Consider the following 24,866-nt stretch of genomic DNA (forward strand, 5'->3'; position numbering starts at 1 on the left):
CCCTTGCTGATGGAAGGAGGTTTTCACTCAAAATCTCACGATACATGGCCCCATTCATTCTTTCCTTTACACGGATCAGTCGTCCTGGTCCCTTTGCAGAAAAACAGCCCCAAAGCATGATGTTTCCACCCCCATGCTTCACAGTAGGTATGGTGTTCTTTGGATGCAACTCAGCATTCTTTGTCCTCCAAACACGACGAGTTGAGTTTTTACCAAAAAGTTATATTTTGGTTTCATCTGACCATATGACATTCTCCCAATCCTCTTCTGGATCATCCAAATGCACTCTAGCAAACTTCAGACGGGCCTGGACATGTACTGGCTTAAGCAGGGGGACACGTCTGGCACTGCAGGATTTGAGTCCCTGGCGGCGTAGTGTGTTACTGATGGTAAGCTTTGTTACTTTGGTCCCAGCTCTCTGCAGGTCATTCACTAGGTCCCCCCGTGTGGTTCTGGGATTTTTGCTCACCGTTCTTGTGATCATTTTGACCCCACGGGGTGAGATCTTGCGAGGGAGATTATCAGTGGTCTTGTATGTCTTCCATTTCCTAATAATTGCTCCCACAGTTGATTTCTTCAAACCAAGCTGCTTACCTATTGCAGATTCAGTCTTCCCAGCCTGGTGCAGGTCTACAATTTTGTTTCTGGTGTCCTTTGACAGCTCTTTGGTCTTGGCCATAGTGGAGTTTGGAGTGTGACTGTTTGAGGTTGTGGACAGGTGTATTTTATACTGATAACAAGTTCAAACAGGTGCCATTAATACAGGTAACGAGTGGAGGACAGAGGAGCCTCTTAAAGAAGAAGTTACAGGTCTGTGAGAGCCAGAAATCTTGCTTGTTTGTAGGTGACCAAATACTTATTTTCCACCATAATTTGCAAATAAATTCATAAAAAATCCTACAATGTGATTTTCTGGATTTTTTTTTCTCAATTTGTCTGTCATAGTTGACGTGTACCTATGATGAAAATTACAGGCCTCTCTCATCTTTTTAAGTGGGAGAACTTGCACAATTGGTGGCTGACTAAATACTTTTCCCCCCCACTGTATACCTTTCAAACGAATACGTTTTTGCAGACTATTCTTTACATATGAAAGGTATTGCCGGCGGAAAAGCCTCTACTTGTATTTTCGCCAACACCCCTAGTCATGATTGCGGTAAAGTTCTGCCTACGGCTTTGTATGAAATGTAGCCGTAATGCTGAGGCGGCATTGGCACGCACTACGCTCTTGATGGTTGCTAGGCAGCACCCATTACTACTGTCCTATAATAATAATAATAATATGCCATTTAGCAGACGCTTTTATCCAAAGCGACTTACAGTCATGCGTGCATGTCCTCTTGCCAGTTCTAAACTTTGAGGCATGTCACCTCACACCTCTCTTCGAATAGCCCACCACATGCACTGTTTTCTTAACCACAACTGGATGGATCCATAAAATAATTACTGAGAATAAATATCACTAAATGACAGAAATATTGGAATAAACTAGGCTAATGTAATTGAAGGCATGAAATTGTTGCTTTCTGAAACTCCAAAAGTCATCCAATTATTATAATACATTTGAAGCAATAGCCTATTCGCGTGTGTTCAACTATTTCAGCACCATATCATGCTGCTTTGAGACAAGCGTGGGGACTCATCTTGATAAATCAATCAATGTCAGATTTTTTGTTTCACTGAATCTCGGTTTGGATATTGGGTTAGGCTACAATTAGGCTGTAGAAATGTTAGCTAAATGGAGGTGAGTGCTGTTCATGGTAATCTCGTCTAGTTGGCTCATTTATTAGCACTGATTAGAACATTGTCAGCATGTTATGAAGCTTAACAAGTAGATTATTTTGCTCTTCACTCGTAGTCGCTTAGCAGTTTAGGCCTACTCCTGACCTAAAGCCTGCGACTCGTCTTAATCAATGTCATTTTGTTTCACTGAATCTCTATCTGTAAATTTGGTTAATTCTTCTGGCTGGGCAAATAAGTGGAGGTGGTATAGCTCATCTATCACTGATCAGAAACATTTAGCATGCAATAATGTAGCCTAAATCATGTATAGGTCTACTATTTTGCTCGATTGCGTAAAGGCAATTCCAAAAGCTTGCAGAGGTTGTAAAATATGAACACAAGACTTACATGCTTTTGACAATATAGATTGCTATTATTATTTTTATTGGTTTCATGATGAAGATACTTTCAATGTAACACCCTATGCCTGCTCCCTAAGGGATGAAACGTGGATCAAAAAAAGGATGGGCTTGCTTTGGGCTCCGTTTAAAAATATCACTTTTTTATATGACAGCGGTTCTACACATTGCCGTGATGCAAGTTGTGTGTGAAAAATATTATTTGTATTTTATTATGTTATATTTCATTATATTCTTACTACAAAATATATACAGTGGGGAGAACAAGTATTTGATACACTGCCGATTTTGCAGGTTTTCCTACTTACAAAGCATGTAGAGGTCTGTAATTTTTATCATAGGTACACTTCAACTGTGAGAGACGGAATCTAAAACAAAAATCCAGAAAATCACATTGTATGATTTTTAAGTAATTCATTTGCATTTTATTGCATGACATAAGTATTTGATCACCTACCAACCAGTAAAAATTCCGGCTCTCACAGACCTGTTAGTTTTTCTTTAAGAAGCTCTCCTGTTCTCCACTCATTACCAGTATGAACTGCACCTGTTTGAACTCGTTACCTGTATAAAAGACACCTGTCCACACACTCAATCAAACAGACTCCAACCTCTCCACAATGGCCAAGACCAGAGAGCTGTGTAAGGACATCAGGGATAAAATTGTAGACCTGCACAAGGCTGGGATGGGCTACAGGACAATAGGCAAGCAGCTTGGTGAGAAGGGAACAACTGTTGGCGCAATTATTAGAAAATGGAAGAAGTTCAAGATGGCGGTCAATTACCCTCGGTCTGGGGCTCCAAGCAAGATCTCACCTTGTGGGGCATCAATGATCATGAGGAAGGTGAGGGATCAGCCCAGAACTACACGGCAGGACCTGGTCAATGACCTGAAGAGAGCTGGGACCACAGTCTCAAAGAAAACCATTAGTAACACACTATGCCGTCATGGATTAAAATCCTGCAGCGCACGCAAGGTCCCCCTGCTCAAGCCAGCGCATGTCCAGGCCCGTCTGAAGTTTGCCAATGACCATCTGGATGATCCAGAGGAGGAATGGGAGAAGGTCAGGTGGTCTGATGAGACAAAAATAGAGCTTTTTGGTCTAAACTCCACTCGCCGTGTTTGGAGGAAGAAGAAGGATGAGTACAACCCCAAGAACACCATCCCAACCATGAAGCATGGAGGTGGAAACATCATTCTTTGGGGATGCTTTTCTGTAAAGGGGACAGGACGACTGTACCATATTGAGGGGAGGATGGATGGGGCCATGTATCACGAGATCTTGGCCAACAACCTCCTTCCCTCAGTAAGAGCATTGAAGATGGGTCGTGGCTGGGTCTTCCAGCATGACAATGACCCAAAACACACAGCCAGGGCAACTAAGGAGTGGCTCTGTAAGAAGCATCTCAAGGTCCTGGAGTGGCCTAGCCAGTCTCCAGACCTGAACCCAATAGAAAATCTTTGGAGGGAGCTGAAAGTCCGTATTGCCCAGCGACAGCCCCGAAACCTGAAGGATCTGGAGAAGGTATGGAGGAGTGGGCCAAAATCCCTGCTGCAGTGTGTGCAAACCTGGTCAAGACCTACAGGAAACGTATGATCTCTGTAATTTCAAACAAAGGTTTCTGTACCAAATATTAAGTTCTGCTTTTCTGATGTATCAAATACTTATGTCATGCAATAAAATGCAAATTAATTACTTAAAAATCATACAATGTGATTTTCTGGATTTTTGTTTTAGATTCCGTCTCTCACAGTTGAAGTGTACCTATGATAAAAATTACAGACCTCTACATGTTTTGTAAGTAGGAAAACCTGCAAAATCGGCAGTGTATCAAATACTTGTTCTCCCCACTGTATGTGTTGACTGTGATCGGGTAGGTGTGTCTTGTCTGTTTAATGAACAAAATAATGGACTATTGATTTCATTAATTTGGACGTAACATAAAATCAGTCTATTAGTCTACTTATTGAAATGGAGGCAAGAATGTGGTAAAAAAAAAAATATATATATATATATATATATATATATATATATCCTATGTGAAAGCAGCAATAGACTCCAAGTCGTCTATAGAATCTATGATGAGATACAGAGGCTTGATGATAGATAGGCTGTGATGGCTGGAGCTAGCATTACTTTGACTTATCCCAGTTGGTCACCATTAGTATTTAGTCAAAGGCCTCATACTAACCCTATTTGTTACAGTGCAAACCTTGGTGCCTGAGTGATGAGCAGTGATATCGTGGTTTCAGGACAGCTTTTAGTAGTGCGTGGGTCAGCTTTTGTTCACCCGCACCGCAATTGCTAATAACCCATCCGCAACCGCCAACTATATGTGATAAAGTGAAAATCTGAGACCGGCAACCGACCCTAACCCGCTAATATAGAAAATGTGCTGTAGCCTACAGTCAGAGACAGCGGAACGATTTTTTGACAGGTGGTGCAGGATTATTTTTGCGTAACTTAGATATGTTTCTGCTTAAAATTTCCACATTTTTTGTAGGCTATTTCGAGAGCTTGGGACTATAACGTTCTATCTGGATTTTTGTCAAAAATGTGTTATTGACACAGCCTTGTTCTGTTCAATGGTCTCTACCTATATAGTACACTAAATACCCCAATACATGTTAATAAGTTTCAAAGAATACAAGATAAAAATTGCTGACACAATTCAAACCAATGAGAGTTCGGAACTTTAAAGCCAACTATATCAGAATCATCTTTTTGCAGATAGAACCTTATAGTCTCAAGATCTCGATTTGTTAGGCAACTGTCTATCATTAGATACAAGCAGCTTCTCTTCTGTCATTATATGTTGCCCTAGAAGACTAAGTAAACCCTTGCTCACCAGAATGTCACCAGAATGTCATAAATCGAATGAATGCTTCAATCTAGTTATTTTCATCTCTGCTTCTTTCGCAGAGCAAAGACATTTAGGCACAGAGGAGAAAATGCAATAACCCCCCAAAAGAATGCGAACGATTTTCTGTGCAATATTTCTAAATGACATCAGTTTGACCAGTTGTAAGGAAATAGAAAGCTGTGAAAATGACCCAACATGTTTCTGATAATATTTAATTTCGGCTTGGATGCATATTTTACGTGGTTGAAATATCAGCTTTTATGATGCTGATAAAGATAGCACCTCTACAGACATCCCTAACAGCGCTTTTACATTCTCTCAAGATGCTGAAATAAATAAATCATATTTCTCCACTCCTGTTCCCGAGTCAAAATTTACATTTGTGACCCACCACCTGGATTCTTTTATTTTTTATTTTTACATTGGATAAAAGTAGACTTAGAGCTAGAAAATGGTATATAATACAATGCAGTTGTCAAGAGGATGCAAAACTGTCATCAAGGCAAAGGGTGGCTACTTTGAAGAATCTCAAATATACACTTCTCAAAAAAATAAAGGGAACACTAAAATAACACATCCTAGATCTGAATGAATGAAATCATCTTATTAAATACTTTTTTCTTTACATAGTTGAATGTGCTGACAACAAAATCACACAAAAATTATCAATGGAAATCAAATGTATCAACCCATGGAGGTCTGGATTTGGAGTCACCCTCAAAATTAAAGTGGAAAACCACACTACAGGCTGATTCAACTTTGATGTAATGTCCTTAAAACAAGTCAAAATGAGGCTCAGTAGTGTGTGTGGCCTCCACGTGCCTGTATGACCTCCCTACAACGCCTGGGCATGCTCCTGATGAGGTGGCGGACGGTCTCCTGAGGGATCTCCTCCCAGCCCTGGACTAAAGCATCCGCCAACTCCTGGACAGTCTGTGGTGCAACGTGGCGTTGGTGGATGGAGCGAGACATGATGTCCCAGATGTGCTCAATTGGATTCAGGTCTGGGGAACGGGCGGGCCAGTCCATAGGATCAATGCCTTCCTCTTGCAGGAACTGCTGACACACTCCAGCCACATGAGGTCTAGCATTGTCTTGCATTAGGAGGAACCCAGGGCCAACCGCACCAGCATAAGGTCTCACAAGGGGTCTGAGGATCTCATCTCGGTACCTAATGGCAGTCAGGCTACCTCTGGCGAGCACATGGAGGGCTGTGCGGCCCCCCAAAGAAATGCCACCCCACACCATGACTGACCCACCGCCAAACCGGTCATGCTGGAGGATGTTGCAGGCAGCAGAACGTTCTCCACGGCGTCTCCAGACTCTGTCACGTCTGTCACATGTGCTCAGTGTGAACCTGCTTTCATCTGTGAAGAGCACATGGCGCCAGTGGCAAATTTGCCAATCTTGGTGTTCTCTGGCAAATGCCAAACGTCCTGCACGGTGTTGGGCTGTAAGCACAACCCCCACCTGTGGACGTCGGGCCCTCATACCACCCTCATGGAATCTGTTTCTGACCGTTTGAGCAGACACATGCACATTTGTGGCCTGCTGGAGGTCATTTTGCAGGGCTCTGGCAGTGCTCCTCCTGCTCCTCCTTGCACAAAGGCGGAGGTAGCGGTCCTGCTGCTGGGTTGTTGCCCTCCTATGGCCTCCTCCACGTCTCCTGATGTACTAGCCTGTCTCCTGGTAGCGCCTCCATGCTCTCGACACTACGCTGACAGACACAGCAAACCTTCTTGCCACAGCTCGCATTGATGTGCCATCCTGGATGAGCTGCACTACCTGAGCCACTTGTGTGGGTTGTAGACTCCATCTCATGCTACCACTAGAGTGAAAGCACCACCAGCATTCAAAAGTGACCAAAACATCAGCCAGGAAGCATAGGAACTGAGACGTGGTCTGTGGTCACCACCTGCAAAACCAGTCCTTTATTGGGGGTGTCTTGCTAATTGCCTATAATTTCCACCTGTTGTCTATTCCATTTGCACAACAGCATGTGACATTTACTGTCAATCAGTGTTGCTTCCTAAGTGGACAGTTTGATTTCACAGAAGTGTGATTGACTTGGAGTTACATTGTGTTGTTTAAGTGTTCCCTTTATTTTTTTGAGCAGTGTATATATATATATATATATATATATATATATATTTGTTTAACACTTTTTTGGTTACTACATGATTCCATATGTGTTATTTCATAGTTTTGATGTCTTAACTATTATTCTACAATGTAGAAAATAGTAAAAATAAAGAAAAACCCTTGAATGAGTAGGTGTTCTAAAACCTTTGACCGGTAGTGTACACATGTTCATGAAATACAATAGATGGCCGTAATCACCCCCAGACACACCTGGCTAATTTGATGGGTCATGTAATCATCTGGCGAAGTGGAGTCTTTTGTTTAGACATTTATCTAGCTAGCTAAACAATGAACCGGCAAAATCTCAACTCATACTACTACCAATACAAACTGATTGTCATAGCTGCAGTATGAATCTGCAGGTAGCTAAAGCTAACCAACTAGGTTCAATGTTAGCTAGTTAGCTAACATTAGGCTATAACTAGCAATGCAAATGGATTTCTGATTAGAAAAATATTACTACACAGGTCATACACATAACAGTATGCTTTAACTTGCAATGAAAACAACGTTGACAAAATTTGAAACATAACATCTGAACATTATTATGGATGAAAGCTTCACGGCAGACTGGAACCATTTAACTCCATCTTGTTTGGCCAGCGTTGTGTCAAGTCACTCTGGTTCACACTGACCATGGCATGTGCAGAAAGTAGCCCATCAACTTTTTCCAACAGATCTGTCGATAGTGCCTGCTAAATTCAGGGCATCAATATTGTTGAGTAAAGTAGCAAAACTTTTGTAGTTCTCGATGGCTAACGTTATATCTTTCAAAAAATCTGCGGTAGAAAGGGTTATCAACATACTGAGCAGCTCACATTATAGACAGAAGCATTCTACATGGCAGACAAATCCAAACACATCTCCCGGCATGTCCAGCCCATCCATTAGCGCAGCCAATCAAGATTCCTGTCTTTTTCCGTGGCTAAACCAACTACGCTCTTAATTTTACAATTGTATTCGTATTTACAGATGGAATACAAGTTTGTTATTAAGCCACATGAAAGTTCACATGTTCCAGAAGGCATTTCTGTTCAAATGCCTCTCCTGTGAAGTAGTGACGTGCGACATATACCTAGCTTCCTGAAACAGTTCACATTTGGTGTATAATTTTGCTGCAAGAAATGCTTAATTCTGCATGAGTTAATATTAAGGCTATGTGAAAGGTTACAGACCTACAGTCAGTGTCCAGATTACAGTTTCCATTTAAAAACATCTGAATAGTAGGCTACAGTTCCCTTGATGTGCCATAGGCCTATTTGAAGTCCCCGTCTTGTGACTGTTGAATTTGTATAGCATCTCACAATCATCACACACAACATAGGAAGCACTGCTATCATCCTCTTACCACTTCACCAAATCCTTCGCAAACATTACTTTCCTGGCACTTTCTTCTCATTATTTTCAACTCTCCATTTTGCAGCTTTTCTCTTATTGAATTAAACTCTGACATTGTCCCATTCGCCTCAGTGGATCAACATTTACATTTTCTACCCTTTCCCAAAAGCATTTGCGTGTACGCTATTTGTCGAGTGTACAGTTGGGCAACTAAAGCTTATACTCTTATGCACTAATGCCAGATAGCCTAAAAACAATTAAAGAAAAATCTCAATGTAGCCTATAGATATAAATTTCACAAGATTTTTACAAATGTATTTTTTATGTATTGTTTTCTCTTTATTCAAGCTTCCCGCTACCCACCCGCCCTTCATCCACACAATATTTCATGACCCTAAACCCACCCACCCGCCCCACGGATATAACCACGGGACATGAGTCAACCCGCGCATCACTAACAGCTTTGACCCACCTCTGCCTCATCTGGCTCACCTCAACTTAGGTACAAATGGTATTAAAACATCACCTCAAGGTTAATGTTTATGGTAGTTCTAAGTAGGAGGGTTAGGGGTATGGGCTTATGGCCAACAGTATGTGGGTCAGGTTAAGGGATCGGGGTTAAGATTAGAGGTCACGGTCAGGACTGACTATTGGGCCATGGGCCTTTCCTGAGGAGAAGCAAAGAAAACCACAAAGGACATGCAGCCTTATGCTCCACATGGAGTAAAGAGGTCAGAACTGACCTGTTGCTGCTGTCCTCGGGGTCGTGCAGCGTTGCGTCGATGCCGCTGTCCGTCTCCACATCCTCGTGCATCTCTGGCTGGACTAGGGCTCCCGTGTCTTCGTCGGTGAACATCTCACACTCGCTGTAGGTGCTCTCCGAGCCCAGGTAGGCACTATCCGTCACCTCGTTCTGCTACAGGAGGGAAATAGGACCATTTTTGTTATCTTATTAGATCAAGTTGGGAATCCTATAACTTCACAATAGTGGTCCAAAGTATCTGGGACACAGAGAGAGTTAAATGGACATCGTTTGATTTGAGAAATCATGAACAGGTGACTAAAAATAGCAGTATGAGGGCTGGTACAGTAGCTGATGTGTGGGTGGACTGTATGTATTAGCTAACCAACTGTAAACACACCCAGTTGAGAGCTGATGACTACATTCTGTAGACTGTATTGTACACCAGTTTGAATGTTACACCTTCCTTTTTTTCTAGCTGTAACTTTGCTGACAGACTTGATATAAATTATGACTCATTATAAACTACACATAATACAGGTAAAACTTTACTTGACACCCAACGTCATAACACATTGACACGGTCATAACCTGTTATAATATGGTCATAAAACTGTCATGACACATTTTGACCTGTTATGACATACACGACACGACCAAAAGTGTGTGAACACCTGCTCGACGAACATCTGATTCCAAAATAATGGGCATTAATATGGAGTTGGTCCCCCCTTTGCTGCTATAACAGCCTCCACTCTTCTGGGAAGGCTTTCCACTAAATGTTGGAACATTGCTGGAGGGACTTGCTTCCATTCAGCCACAAGAGCATTAGTGAGGTCGGGCACTGATGTTGGGCGATTAGGCCTGGCTCGCAGTCAGTGTTCCAATTCATCCCAAAGGTGTTCGATGGGGTTGAGGTCAGGGATCTGTACAAGCCAGTCAAGTTCTTCCACACCGATCTCGACAAACCATTTCTGTATGGACCTCGCTTTGTGCACGGGGGCATTGTCATGCTTCCTGCCGTCCACAAAGTTGAAAGCACAGAATCGTCTAGAATGTCGTTGTATGTTGTAGCGTTAAGATTTCCCTTCACTGGAACTAAGGGGCCTAGCCCAAACCATGAAAAACAGCCCCAGACCATTATTCCTCCTCCACAAAACTTTACAGTTGGCACTATGCATTGGGGCAGGTTTAATAGCCCCATAACATCAAAGATCCACCACTATATTTTACAGTAGGTATGGGGTTCTTTTCTGTTTATGGATCCTTATTTCGACACCAAACCCATCACTGGTGTGCACCGCCAAAGAGCTCTATTTTCCTTTCATCTGACCATAGCACTGGTTCTAATCCAAGTGCCAATGCCGTTTTCATTTGTTGGATGACATGAAAATACAGCTATTTGGCCACGCACACCAGTGGTGGGTTTGGCGTCGGATTTGGAAATATTCTGTATGGAGGAACGCCCAATGTGTTCTCCAATCTCAGAAAACATTTAAGAAAAAGGCTCAGCGCTCTTATCCTCGCAAGGTGAGGTACTAAAATGTATTGAAAACAGGAGTGCAATCACTGACCCTTATCTTTGAGGGGAAATTATATAACTTGTTAAAGGTCCAGTGCAGTCAAAAACGTGATTTTCCTGTGTTTTATATATCATTTCCACACTATGATGTTGGAATTATACTGTGAAAGTGTGAAAATTACAATGCTGTTACTGCAAGAGCTGTTTGAAAAGACCGCCTGAAATTTCAGCCTGCTGTGGTGGGATGGAGTTTTGGCCTGCCTGGTGACATAACCAGGAGGTAAATTAGTTAATAGACCAATAAGAAAGAGAGTTCCAAACCTCTCTGCTAATAACAGCTAGTTTTCCCCTCCCCACTCCCAGACAGTCTTAAAAAAAAGTATTGCTTGAGAAATTGCTCTTTGCTAAGAAGCTATGTTTGTTTCTTTTTGACCATTTTAATTGAAAACAATCAGAGTAAGGTACTTAATTGTTACCCAGAAATTATTTGATATTGAGATAAAACGGCTGCATTGGACCTTTAAACAAAATCTTTGTCTGAGCAATTGTATTAGGATAGAAGAATGTTAGGGATGTGCATCTTTCCCTTTGAAGACGATTCGATACCTATCTACAGTGAGGGAAAAAAGTATTTAATCCACTGCTGATTTTGTACTTTTGCCCACTGACAAAGAAATGATCAGTCTATAATTTTAATGGCAGGTTTATTTGAACAGTGAGAGACAGAATAACAACAAAAAAATCCAGAAAAACGCATGTCAAAAATGTTATACATTGATTTGCATTTTAAATGAGGGAAATAAGTATATGACCCCCTCTCAATCAGAAAGATTTCTGGCTCCCAGGTGTCTTTTATACAGGTAACGAGCTGAGATTAGGAGCACACTCTTAAAGGGAGTGCTCCTAATCTCAGCTTGTTACCTGTATAAAAGACACCTGTCCACAGAAGCAATCAATCAATCAGATTCCAAACTCTCCACCATGGCCAAGACCAAAGAGCTCTCCAAGGATGTCAGGGACAAGATTGTAGACCTACACAAGGCTGGAATGGGCTACAAGACCATCGCCAAGCAGCTTGGTGAGAAGGTGACAACAGTTGGTGCGATTATTCGCAATTGGAAGAAACACAAAATAACTGTCAATCTCCCTCGGCCTGGGGCTCCATGCAAGATCTCACCTCGTGGAGTTGCAATGATCATGACAACGGTGAGGAATCAGCCCAGAACTATACGGGAGGATCTTGTCAATGATCTCAAGGCAGCTGGGACCATAGTCACCAAGAAAACAATTGGTAACACACTACGCCGTGAAGGACTGAAATCCTGCAGCGCCCGCAAGGTCCCCCTGCTCAAGAAAGCACATATACAGGCCCGTCTGAAGTTTGCCAATGAACATCTGAATGATTCAGAGGAGAACTGGGTGAAAGTGTTGTGGTCAGATGAGACCAAAATCGAGCTCTTTGGCATCAACTCAACTCGCTGTGTTTGGAGGAGGAGGAATGCTACCTATGACCCCAAGAACACCATCCCCACCATCAAACATGGAGGTGGAAACATTATGCTTTGGGGGTGTTTTTCTGCTAAGGGGACAGGACAACTTCACCGCATCAAAGGGACGATGGACAGGGCCATGTACCGTCAAATCTTGAGTGAGAACCTCCTTCCCTCAGCCAGGGCATTGAAAATCGGTCGTGGATGGGTATTCCAGCATGACAATGACCCAAAACAGACGGCCAAGGCAACAAAGAAGTGGCTCAAGAAGAGGCACATTAAGGTCCTGGAGTGGCCTAGCCAGTCTCCAGACATTAATCCCATAGAAAATCTGTGGAAGGAGCTGAAGGTTCGAGTTGCCAAACGTCAGCCTCGAAACCTTAATGACTTGGAGAAGATCTGCAAAGAGGAGTGGGACAAAATCCCTCCTGAGATGTGTGCATACCTGGTGGCCAACTACAAGAAACGTCTGACCTCTGTGATTGCCAATAAGGGTTTTGCCACCAAGTACTAAGTAATGTTTTGCAGAGGGGTCAAATACTTATTTCCCTCATTAAAATGCAAATCAATTTATAACATTTTTGACATGCGTTTTTCTGCACTTTGTTGTTGTTATTCTGTCTCTCACTGTTCAAATAAACCTACCATTAAAATTATAGACTGATCATGTCTTTGTCAGTGGGCAAACGTACAAAATCAGCAGGGGATCAAATACTTTTTTCCCTCACTGTAGATACATGGAACTATACGTTTTAGTTTGAAACGATTCGGTGTGATTAGAGAATTAATCAATGCGATGCGGTTCAATGCAATACAATTCGATGCACTAACATTTGTTACATAAACACATTCATATTCTGTCTGAGCTGACTTTTCTGTGTGTGTGTGTGTTTGTAAATGATGTATGTCTATAGTGTATGTACTGTGTGCGTGTGTAGATTAAGCATGTTTATGGTGTATGTACTGCGTAGGCACCTGATCTGAGCCATAAGGGAGACTAGACATCTATCACCCCACTAACACTCTCAGATTAATATCACGCAAGCCATTTTAGCATTTGAATGCTTAAGGTGCCACGCAGATGTGCAAGATCAGGAACAGGCCGCCTGTGAAGCTGGGCGCATCCTGTTTCAATTGATCATCACGTTGGTCAACGTGTGAAGCTGGGCACAGTGTGCAGTTTGACTAGGCTACTGATATTCCCTGGGGTTGGACGGCATGAAAAATTACTTGTAGATCAATGACTGTCAACACAATTACATGCTTAGTTCAACACTGAAGGAGAGCACACATCAGTGGTCACAAAATATTAGGTATTTTCCGAAGGAAGAAAGAAAGTCATATGAGCAAAACATTTCAGTGAATCTGTGATTCGTAACATTTGAATAAATTTTCTGACCAATGCATACTACATTTGGATCGGTTTAGGGTCCGCGGAGCGATGCAGTCATATCTTAAACATTTGAGTCGTATCGGTGAATCGTCACATGAGCACACAATATAGGTCAGCATTTGTATTATATATAGTGCATTCATAAAGTATTCAGACCCCTTCCCCACATTTTGTTATGTTACAGCCTTACTCTAAAATTGATTTAAAAAATAAATAATCCCTCAACCTTCACACAATACCCCATAATGACAAAACGGCCTGGGAAGTGACCAAGAACCCGATGATCACTTTGACAGAGCTCCAGAGTTAATCTGTGGAGATGGCAGAACCTTCCAGAAGGACAACCATCTCTACAGCACTTCACCAATGAGGCCTTTATGGTAGAGTGGCCAGACAGAAGCCACTCTTCAGTAAAAAGCACGACAGCCCTCTTGGATTTTGCCAAAAAGCACCTAAAGGACACTCAGACAATGAGAAACAAGATTCTCTGGTCTGATGAAACCAAGATTGAACTCTGATGCTGCCACCACCACAAACCAAGCGCCACGTCTGGAGGAAACCTGGCACCATCCCTACGGTGAAGCATGGTGGTGGCAGCATCATGCTGTGGGGATGTTTTTCAGCGGCAGGGACTGGGAGACTAGTGAGGATCGAGGGAAAGATGAACGGAGCAAAGTACAGAGAGATCCTTGATGAAAACCTGCTCCAAAGCGCTCAGGACCTCAGACTGGGGTGAAGGTTCACCTTCCAACAGGATAACAACCCTAAGCACACAGCCAAGAAAGGCAATGCAGGAGTGGCTCCGGGACTAGTCTCTGAATGTCCTTGAGTGGCCCAGCCAGATCCCGGACTTGAACTCGATCGAACATCTCTGGAGAGACTTGAAAATAGCTGTGCAGCGACGCTCCCCATCCAACCTGACAGAGATTAAGAGGATCTGCAGAGAAGAATGGGAGAAACTCCCCAAATACAGGTGTGCCTAGCTTGTAGCGTCTTACCCAAGAAGACTCGAGGCTGTAATCGCTGCCAAAGGTGCTTCAACAAAGTACTGAGTAAAGGGTCTGAACACTTATTTAAAATGTAATATTTCAGTTTGAGATTTTTAAGAAATTAGCAAAATTTTCTAAAAACCTGTTTTTGCTTTGTCATTATGGGTTATTGTGTGTAGATTGATGAAGGGGGAAAACAATTTAATTAATTTTAGAATAAGGCTGTAACGTAACAAAATGTGGAAAAAGTCAAGGGGTCTTTTTTGCTCATGTTTTTCAAGGGTGCCAATAATTTTGGACCTGACTGTATAATGAAACCAGATGAAGCAGCACAGATGAATTATGGACATTGTGCATTGCTTAGAGGCCAAAGTGCAAATATAGAGATAAGTCTGTTAAACTTTACAGCATCACATAATGTAGCTGCACTGACAAGACTTGAAGTAACTGTCCAGTGAAAATCTCACTTTTAAAACGGAATATTCTGTTAACTCATAACCAAATAATGTTGTTGACTCTTCCTATACTCGCATGTGGCCAAAGCATAAATTGGAGAGAAAAAAAACACGTAAAACACAAAAACCTAAAACTTGTATCTCAAACAGACCGTTTCAAAAACCCAAATTATTTCCTCAGAAGATGATGTCATCCTCCTGAGGAGGAAGGGCTGGCCAATCAGCAGTCTACTCGCATTAATTTTTTTTATGACCGGTAGTAGTGTTGCACTGTATACCGAAACCTCTGTACTTTTTCGATACTAGAACAAGAAAAATGGTTCCGTACTAGAATGTTGGTTACTTTCGGTACTTCTGTGAAAATGTGTCTAACAGATCAACTTTAGAAACTTAATTACTGTTTGCAAAACAATGTGCATGCACGCTACAACACTTTGCAATGCAAGAAGATACCTAGCTTACAACTGAAACTAACATCAATTCACTACTTGTAGTACTTTGTTTGTGATGATATGCAAACCATAACGCAAAATATGCTGATTTCAAAGCTGATTGCCACCAAAAACACTCTCCATCACGTCTCTCCATCAGCCAGAGATGATCTATTGAACAGTCAGTGTATGTGAATAGGGCTCAGATGGGCAGCACCCATTGCAATTCATTATAGGTCATATTTTATAGAAATCTGGAAATTACTTTAAACTGACTCTTTTCACGTCACAGTGTAATATCACCAATCATAGACAGTTAATGAGGAAAGAAAGAGTAGCCTATTTTCAGAACAGACCATATTAGAGCAACGTCCAAACAGCGGTTGGATTTTAACAGTGAGGAGGCTGACGAAGTCGATGTTTTTTTGTTGCCAAAGTGAGGCTTTTAATTTAGAAGGTTAAGAATTGATATAGCCAGCGAAACCGTACAATATATATATACACTGAACAAAAACATAAAAGCAACATGTAAAGTGTTGGTCCCATGTTTCATGAGCTGAAATAAAAGATCCCAGAAATGTTCCATACGCACAAAAAGCTTATTTCTCTCAAATGTTGTGCACAAATTTGTTTACATCCCTGTTAGTGAGCATTTCTCCTTTGCCAAGATAATCCATCCACTTGACATGTGTGGCATATCAAGAAGCTGATTAAACAGCATGATCATTACACAGGTGCACCTTGTGCTGGCGACAATAAAAGGCCACTCTAAAATGTGCCGTTTTGTCACAGAACACAATGCCACAGATGTCTCCAGTTTTGAGGGAGAGTGCAATTGGCATGCTGAATGCAGGAATGTCCACCAGAGCGGTTGCCAGAGAATTGAATGTTAATTTCTCTACCATAAGCCTCCTCCAATGTTGTTTTAAAGAATTTGGCAGTACGTCCAACCGGCCTCACAACCGCAGACCACGTGTATGGCGTTGTGTGGGCGAGCGGTTTGCTGATGTCAACGTTATGAATAGAGTGCCCAATGGTGGCGGTGGGATTATGGCTTGGGCAGGCATAAACTACGGACAACAAATACAATTAACATTTTTACTCAGTATACAAAACAAAATCACAATCATACATTAATTACTTCCAGCAAACATATCAATAAAGGTGCCACACATGCTTTTAAGCATAAATACAACCTGGGACATAAAGATGTACGTCCCCCGGGATAAGCTACTGCTTTACCTGTACCATTCATTAAGTATGCGCTCAACGCACCCCTTTTGCCCATCAATTCTCAGACCAGGAAATGAACAAAACCCTTTTCAATAAACGAGGATAACAAGGTAAGCGTCTACATTTAAGCTTAACCCTCACGATGTAATTGTCAAACATGATTACATCACAGTTGTACTTCCTGATCCCAAATAAATGAACAACGTTATATACTGGGCAACGAACAACAATAGGTTTTGCACGCACAAACTCTCATACGTCTCCTCTCGTTTGCATTTGATCAACAATTAATACATCGCTAATCTCACATTATAATCAATAAATACATGTTGCCTGGTTTCATAGACATTGTCTGGTTATTCATAATCAGGCCTAACTTTAGCTTAGGTGACCGAGGACATAAGAACAATAGTCAAAGAGCCTCCCCTACCTGTCTTTGTGGAGCTCCAGGAGGAACCGGGCCCAGAGGGCTGTCCACCATGCCCAAAACCATGATGTCTGCGTGGGGCTCACAGGCAGGAAGACTGGCCTGACATGAGACCGACGCCCCGTAATTTCCCACTAGCGCTTCCTCCCTTTCACTCTCAGAATACAGTGAAAAACATAGAATGCCCAACACCTATGTCAGCTCCAGTGGGTTCTCTAAAGGGGTGGAGTCTGGAGACTGAAAAGAGTCCGAAGGGCAGGGGAAGGCAACAGTATAGCCTACGGTACCTCTACTACCACCTAATCTACTCCTCTCACTGAATTTGATGGTCAAAATGTCACATGAAATAGAGGGAGCAATGTCCCCTTTACATTTTTCCGCTTCAATGACTCTAGTTCCTGGACAAATTTGACAGGGTGAATCATTAAGCCACCGCCTCTTCTACCAATATTTATAGGCTTGTATGATTGGACAGAGAATGCCATATACTGTACAGTGAGGGAAAAAAAGTATTTGATCCCCTGCTTATTTTGTACGTTTGCCCACTGACAAAGAAATGATCAGTCTAATAATATAATGGTAGGTTTATTTGAACAGTGAGAGACAGAATAACAACAAAAAAATCCAGAAAAACGTATGTCAAAAATGTTATAAATTGATTTGCATTTTAATGAGGGAAATAAGTATTTGACCCCTATGCAAAACATGACTTAGTACTTGGTGGCCACCAGGTTTGCACACATCTCAGGAGGGATTTTGTCCCACTCCTCTTTGCAGATCTTCTCCAAGTCATTAAGGTTTCAAGGCTGACATTTGGCAACTCAAACCTTCAGCTCCCTCCACATATTTTCAATGGGATTAAGGTCTGGAGACTGGCTAGGCCACTCCAGGACCTTAATGTGCTTCTTCTTGAGCCACTCCTTTGTTGCCTTGGCCGTGTGTTATCGGTCATTGTCATGCTGGAATACCCTTCCACGACCCATTTTCAATGCCCTGGCTGAGGGAAGGAGGTTCTCACCCAAGATTTGACGGTACATGGCCCCGTCCATCGTCCCTTTGATGCAGTGAAGTTGTCCTGTCCCCTTAGCAGAAAAACACCCCCAAAGCATAATGTTTCCACCTCCATGTTTGACGGTGGGGATGGTGTTCTTGGGGTCATAGGCAGCATTCCTCCTCCTCCAAACACGGCGAGTTGAGTTGATGCCAAAGAGCTCCATTTTGGTCTCATCTGACCACAACACTTTCACCCAGTTCTCCTCTGAATCATTGAGTTGTTCATTGGCAAACTTCAGACGGGCATGTATATGTGCTTTCTTGAGCAGGGGGACATTGCGGGCGCTGCAGGATTTCAGTCCTTCACGGCATAGTGTGTTACCAATTGTTTTCTTGGTGACTATGGTCCCAGCTGCCTTGAGATCATTGACAAGATCCTCCCGTGTAGTTCTGGGCTGATTCCTCACCGTTCTCATGATCATTGCAACTCCATCTTGCATGGAGCCCCAGGCCGAGGGAGATTGACAGTTATTTTGTGTTTCTTCCATTTGCGAATAATCGCACCAACTGTTGTCACCTTCTCACCAAGCTGCTTGGCGATGGTCTTGTAGCCCATTCCAGCTTTGTGTAGGTCTACAATCTGGTCCCTGACATCCTTGGAGAGCTCTTTGGTCTTGGCCTTGGTGGAGAGTTTGGAATCTGATTGATTGATTGCTTCTGTGGACAGGTGTCTTTTATACAGGTAACAAGCTGAGATTAGGAGCACTCCCTTTAAGAGTGTACTCCTAATCTCAGCTCGTTACCTGTATAAAAGACACCTGGGAGCCAGAAATCTTTCTGATTGAGAGGGGGTCAAATACTTATTTCCCTCATTAAAATGCAAATCAATTTATAACATTTTTGACGTGCATTTTTCTGGATTTTTTAAAATGTTATTCTGTCTCTCACTGTTCAAATGAACCTACCATTAAAATTATAGACTGATCATTTCTTTCTCAGTGGGCAAACGTACAAAATCAGCAGGGAATCAAATACTTTTTTCCCCTCACTGTATGTGCATAGCCATAAACTGACTCGCTGTTTACTTTTTTATTTTACTCACTGTTTACCTTAAGGAGACAAAACCAGCATGACATAAGCTTAGAGATGGAGCCCTTTGGCTGGGGAGGAGGCTGAGGAGAGGGGCTATGTATGTATATACAATGACTATGTCCTGGCAGAGAGATATTCTCTCACAATGACAGGGGGTAACAACACACTGGCTGGGTGTTTGTTTGAGAGCGGGAAGGCAAAGGAAGAGGAAAAGTAGGAGAAGGAGGGTGGGGCCTTTGGTTTTCTCAAGGAAAGCAGGTACTCCGCCCAGCTACCTCACTTCTCCTGTTTTGAGAGCCTAGAACAGCGTGGCCATTGAGAGAGGAACCTTCACTGCCCGGACCCCAGGGGGAAAAACGAGTTAAGGGACACAGGTGTGGCGTCGACTTCAGAAGCACCAACTCTCCCCAAACTATCCAATTCAGCTACTGCTATTTCTTAGGGCAGGAGATTTGATTAAAATGTATACTGTAGAGATGCAGCAGTTTATGTTTAGTTCAATGTTATGGAGAGGACAGACCAGTTTCTGTAACTCACTTCACTGTGTTTTTGTTGAGTTGTGTGCAATAACTACAGTAGGGTAGGGTGTCCACACACTCTGCCCAGTGGGTGAAAACTAGCATTTCACTAGCATTTTTCATGTTCTGAATCGTTCAATGGGGTCTTTCTCTAACATTTCATTAACAGTATATGTAAAAAGTCAGATTTCGTAACCCAATACATCCTATAATGATGTAGATTGACAGAGCAGTGCAGAAACCTTTGAGGATTTACATGTTGTGGTGGTCGTTTTCAAAGCTGTTTTTCCAGGTCGCAAAAAGTTTAATTACCATGACACGAGCTGAATTAAATGTAAAAGACTTTGAAAATAAAAAGCTTGCGGTGCGATCAGTGCTCCGTTGACATTTCACAGATTGTTTTTGTGAGAAATCTTCTAAAAAGAAAAGGAATTTCGCATTAATATGAAAATACCCCGTCATGTCTGAAATTCAATATCTATTTTACCTCTATATTGTTTTATGTCTTGCGGAATCTAGAAGAAAGATGACGAGTTCAACGGGAAAGTGAGCCTGTCAGGTAGCCTCACACAGCATCCAGCCTAGCTGACGTGATGCTGTGCAATATCTGACCACTTTTGTTTTCTGGCCTCGAATTTTGGCCATCCTACAAGGGTAACAACTCCAATAACTTTTGAACGGATTATGATAGAGACATGAGGTTTGTTAGAGGATTATGTACACATTTAACATATTACTTTACCCATTGTTCAAAATAGGTGTTTATAATTGGACACCCTAAGTAAGGACCTATAAAATCTGTTAGAATTTTTTCCCAAATTCAATATTCTCCATTTTTTTTTTTTTTTGGGGGGGGGGGGGTTGCGCTCAAAAATCTAAATGTTTTAATAGAAAAACGTCCAAATTGGATGTTCTAAGTCCACAACAATAATTAAACCACATCAAGAGACCACTTTTGAGGGTGAAAAAAATATGATACATTTTTTTTTGGGGGTGTAGATACCCTATAATTCAACTGCAGCACCAGAGAGACTTGTTTGGTTAGCTGTGTTTCTGTAGCATACATGTAACTGCAGAGTTTGCTAAACAAATCGCCACTGGATTAACGCAAATAATCATGATACCAGGTCGGCATACTTGAGATATTTTATTGAGAAGGTTTTTGGGAAAGCCTTTTCATCCACCAGAATACAGTTGTCATTATTAGCATCAAGGCTAATGGCTACACAAAGTGGTAAACAAACAGCACACACAGATGGGCATTCCTGCATTTTTTTCCTATTGTTGAATTCCGTTTTAATGTCCGAATTCCGTGATTCCGTCCATGTTCTCCGCATCGTGGAGGTATTATTGGGGTTAATAATAATCAAAGTCCATTTAAAAAGGGCGTTGGACTTGATTCAACATGTCAAGTAGTTAATAGTGATAAGGGGAAAAAAGTAATAGTTACATATCGGGATATTATGATTGACCATATGTTTGACAATATTATTTTTGTGCTAGTTGGCTGTACCTGCACCAAACCTCCAGTATTTTTCCTTCACAGCTTGTTCTCCATCTTCTTTTTAAATAGGGAGCCAATTCGTTTTCAACACTTATTTCCATAACTGATCAAAACTCGTTTTCTAATGGCTCACTCTTGTCCTTTGCAGCAGACATTTTTTGTGCTAATTTATAAAAAACAAAAAACTGAAATATTGCATTTACATAAGCATTCAAACCCTTTACTCAGTCCTTTGTTCTTCCATTTAAGAATGATGGAGGCCACTGTGTTCTTGGTGACCTTCAATGCTGCAGACATTTTTTGGTACCCTTCCCCAGATCTGTGCCTCGACACAATCCTGTCTCGGAGCTCTATGGACAATTCCTTCGACCTCATGGAATGATTTTTGCTCTGACATGCACTGTCAACTGTGGGACCTTATATAGACAGGTGTGTGCCTTTCCAAATCATGTCCAATCAATTGAATTTACCACAGGTGGACTCCAATCAAGTTGTACAAACATCAAGGATGATCAATGGAAACAGGATGCACCTGAGCTCAATTTCGAGTCTCATAGCAAAGGGTCTGAATACTTATGTAAATAATGTATTTCTGTGTTTTATTTGTAAGAAATTTGCCAAAATGTCTACAAACCTGGTTTTGCTTTGTCACTATAGGGTGTTGTGTGTAAATTAATCAATTTTAGAAAAAGACTTACGTAACAAAATGTGGAAAAAGTGAAGGGGTCTGAATCCTTTACGAATGCACTGTACATATAGAATTGTGAAAATCGCAATACATATCGTATCGGCACCTGAGCATTGTGATAATATTGTATCGTGGCAATTCCAGGCTCTAGCTATTAAGACCAAATTGTTTTAGTGCTGGGTTGGAGCAAATGTTCCCTCTAAACTGCTGTGCCATTCACTTTGAACTGGACTGTGTTTACAGCATGAGCAGTTGCTAGTAGATGTGATTATTTTGAGATCAAAGCGAGAGCTACATGTAGCCACCTGTGCACATTTGTTCATACTATTTACTAGTTAGTAAGTTATTAGCCCAGTTATAGCAAATGTCTAGTCAACAATGGGGGAGTGGTTGCTTCCTACAAGAGCACAACATTTGTGCATTTCTAGCCATCTTTTAAAAGCCAGTCAGCTTTTATGATGTCTTAAAGGGGCAGTGTGGTGTTTTGAGAAAGTAGCCAATAGGCAGAGGGTAGCATAATTTGCCTGATTCTCCGTAATAATGGTATGGGAATAATAATGCATTTATATTGTAAAGTGTTATTTTGCATCAAACAACACAACATTTTCAGTCACCTCCTTGTCTGAAGGATAAGTGGATACACAGGTTAATCAAATCAAATCGTATTTGTCACATACACATGTTTAGCAGATGTTATTGCGAGTGTAGCAAAATGCTTGTGTTTCTAGCTTCAACAGTGCAGTATATCTAACAATTCACAACAATACACATAATACACACAACCTAAAAGTAGAATAATGGAATTAAGGAATATATAAATATTATAAATATTAGGATGAGCAATGTTGGAGTGGCATAGACTAAAATACAGTAGAATAGAATACAGTATATACATATGCCAAGAGTGTGCAAAGCTGCCATCAAGGCAAAGGGTGGCTATTTGAAGAACCTCAAATATAAAATATATTTTGATTTGTTTAACACTTTTTTGGTTACTTTATGATTCCATATGTGTTATTTCATAGTCTTGATGTCTTCACTATTATTCTACAATGTAGAAAATAGTTTTTTTTTTTATTAAAAAAATACAACTTGAATGAGTAGGTGTGTCCAAACTTTTGACTGGTACCGTGTGTGTGTGTGTGTGTGTGTGTGTGTGTGTGTGTGTGTGTGTGTATATATATATATATATATATATATATTTATTGTTGTTGTTTTTATGGCACACAAGACACCTGTCTTATTCGCACCCATCTCAGTGAACTAATCCATTGCGGAGGCCGCGGGGATGGCACAGTCCAAGAAGAAGGGGAGTGTGGCTGCACAATGCACGTCTCTCTCCAGAATGCGCTCTCTCCCGCCAATTTGTGCACATTCATTGTTTCATAACTTCATTGTGTGAATTGTTTGCATTTGATTGTTAGTGTCTATTAATTCCCCATTAAATAGGCTATATCCCCAGTAGTACATTTACCGTTAATTCCTATAATTTCTAATCTACAGTGTTTGTTTGGTTACGGTAATGGCTGTTAATGCATTCAATATATTATTATTCCAGTCTTTTACCGTTCTCATTGTTGGAGTGGACATGTTGTTTGCAAAGCGCACAACCTATGCTACACTTGTGAGAAACAAGTTTTGGTTTATTTAATCCCATTTACGAGTTTTATCAATTTAGTCAGTCTTTTGTTTGGAGCGCTCCTGTCAATGTTGAGTAAGGACACGCACCTGATTACGCATAGAAGTAGGCCTATAGGCTACCTGGCCTGCTCACAAATGTAGGCAAATCATTTTGAATATTTGGGGATTTGATGAAATGTGGAGCTTCTCAAAGTAATGTTTTCTTCACCTCAAACCGCAAGCAAATGAAGTCTGATTTTACATTCATTAAGAATGACAATAATAATCTTTCCAGCTCTCTTCCTTTCTATAACCACTCACCATGTAAGGGAAAAATGTCATGCTCTGATTCAGTGGAAACGTCATAAAATAGGCCTACCTGATTACTTCTTATTCTTTGCGCAAATAGCCTACAGCTGTGTCTGTCCCAAGCTCACTGGCGCTGGAAACTCTAGGGCCCAGAATATTTTATACAATGTAGCAAGGAGCTTCAGGCCGGACCCAAGTTAATAGTTGATACAATGTTTAAAGTGTGTTGCTGACAGGCCTTGCGTAGCCAATGTGATTTATAGGATATTTATTTTTAATCTGGATATCTTCTACCTGCAGGCTGCAATGTTTTAATTTGTTGGCATTATAGGCTTTTTTTTACATAGCCTAGTTGGCAATGGAAGTTACTTTTTAGGTTATCATTTTCATTTGGATAGAATTTTGATTAACCACATGAAAATTATTTTGAGATACGAATATAAATTAAATGAAACTGTTCCATGAAAATGTGCATATGAAAACCATAACTGGCACGCAGATCGGTAGAAATGGTAAGATAAATTGGCATTCCACATGAGAAAGTTTGCCGACTCCTCGTGTAGCCTATTACCGGAAACTTCAGGAGATAAATGGCAGAATCTGAGTAAGCCAGTAGGAGCAGGAGGAGGATGGTCGGGACAGGTTAAGATTATTTTTATCTCTGGCTCCCTCTTGAATAATTTGTGTCTTATTTCATCAAACAGTGAGCTTAAAGCATCAGACAAGCTCAATGCATATATAGTTGATTTTATTAAAACACATAGGATGTGTCTATATATGGAAAAATACACGTTTAAAAATTCAACCAATCGATTGGTCAAAAAAACAGACTACTTTCAGTTGACCAATATTTGTTTGGGTCGGACAGCCCTACCAAGGCTGTATACTGTACTGAGACTACAGACTGCACTAATACCAATGGGGGGCGCTGAAACTGCACAGTGTGCCGTCTCACTGACTTAGGCAGCATACAG

The 24,866-nt window shown here is 41.3% G+C and overlaps 1 protein-coding gene across 1 annotated transcript in view; it reads right to left on the reverse strand.

Moving 5' to 3' along the window:
- Window positions 1–24,866, reverse strand: part of LOC311100515 (rab11 family-interacting protein 3-like) — a gene marked incomplete at its 5' end in the record, with an annotated part of 97,972 nt that overhangs the window by 40,879 nt on the left and 32,227 nt on the right. The window contains one exon of the mRNA XM_084141435.1: window positions 9,230–9,402. Within this exon, the coding sequence (XP_083997561.1) occupies window positions 9,230–9,402 (173 nt within the window). The remainder of the gene's footprint in view (window positions 1–9,229; window positions 9,403–24,866) is intronic.

This window comes from Coregonus lavaretus (genome assembly GCF_964263955.1).
Source record: "Coregonus lavaretus genome assembly, chromosome: 25".
In the NCBI taxonomy this organism is placed as follows: Eukaryota; Metazoa; Chordata; class Actinopteri; order Salmoniformes; family Salmonidae; genus Coregonus; species Coregonus lavaretus.